This window comes from Asparagus officinalis, unplaced genomic scaffold (assembly GCF_001876935.1).
Source record: "Asparagus officinalis unplaced genomic scaffold, Aspof.V1 AsparagusV1_Un6, whole genome shotgun sequence".
NCBI classification, from domain to species: domain Eukaryota; kingdom Viridiplantae; phylum Streptophyta; class Magnoliopsida; order Asparagales; family Asparagaceae; genus Asparagus; species Asparagus officinalis.
Genome location: NW_017972272.1, coordinates 376 through 1581, shown reverse-complemented (window position 1 = coordinate 1581; position 1206 = coordinate 376). Strand labels below are relative to the sequence as shown.

Below are 1206 nucleotides of genomic sequence, written 5' to 3'. Positions count from 1 at the left end.
TTGGGGCCCCCCCCCCCCCCCGGCAAAAAAAGTGGCTACCTATTAGGATAGTACCGATTTATAAGTGAAATAGCCTAAAGTCTATTATCCAATTAACAAAAGGATGGACAAACACCTAATAGTTTAATGGAAATACTTTGCAAGTGATTGACTTTGTTGACAAAGGCATCACGTAAGTTCTGAGTGCCCTTGAGGTCGAATTGGAGCCAAGCAAAAAGTTTTTGCTTAATAGGCCCCAAGTTTGAGAGATATTTTAACTTTAAAAACCCACATAGTTTTGTATGTTCTCATAAACCCAAATGCAAGGTTTGCTTACCTTTAAACCCAAAGAGTGTATATACAATAGGGTATATAGTAATGCACCCTAAAGTATGTAGCTTTACACACTATTGTATGTAGTTATACACTTTGTATTCTATAGTTTGGGCTTAAAGGTATATAGTTTGTATTTTTTGTGTATGAAAACCTACAGAGTGATATCGGTTTTAAAGTAAATGGTTTAAAACTCTGGCTTTGTAAGAGGGGAAAAAACCAAAAAGAAAAAAAACAAAAAACAAAACAAAAGGAAACTTCAGACAGATAGTTGCAGCCAGAGAGAAAAAGAGGTATTACAGCTTAGACGGTGCACCGCTTGGCAATTCAAGTGGCACCTTCATTAGGACGGCTATTCAATTAAGTGTATAGTGTTGGATTCTTAATAGGCGTTGGAGATTTACATTGAGACGAATCTTAGGGTTTGTGAGCCATAAAGGTAACTATGCAGCCCCCACCCCCACCCCCCAAGAAAACAAAAAAAAAGAGAAAAACACACACACACACAAAGATAAACTTTCTTTCTCCAGGACTGACTAACAGGAATAATAATACATAAATCACTTAACAAGGATTATGCAATATGCAAAAGTTTACCACAGGAGATTTGGATACCATTTCAAATACAATATGCAGTACGTGATGCACCAAAATTAAATAACATAAATCCATACCTAACTTTCAGTGCAAGCTTCCTCGTGCGTATGCGATACTGTGTCATTTTGGTCAGTCGTTGCTTGATTTTGTGTACAAGGAGCTTTGGCCAGTATTCCTGAAGAAAGAAGGATTATGCTATAAAAATTCGTCCAAGACACAACCTTGACATATTTTTTATGTTACTGTGATTCAAGGGCATACCAGATGTTTGTCAATAATTTCTAACGCCTTCTCATA

General features: G+C 36.7%; 1 protein-coding gene across 1 annotated transcript in view; it reads right to left on the bottom strand.

The window, feature by feature from the left end:
• The window catches only part of LOC109827036 (protein MAK16 homolog), a gene marked incomplete at its 5' end in the record, with an annotated part of 2373 nt that overhangs the window by 1102 nt on the left and 65 nt on the right, over positions 1–1206 (bottom strand). Inside the window, 2 exons of the mRNA XM_020394003.1 lie at positions 987–1084; positions 1171–1206. The exon at positions 1171–1206 is cut by the window's right edge and continues 65 nt beyond it. Of these exons, the coding sequence (XP_020249592.1) occupies positions 987–1084; positions 1171–1206 (134 nt within the window). The remainder of the gene's footprint in view (positions 1–986; positions 1085–1170) is intronic.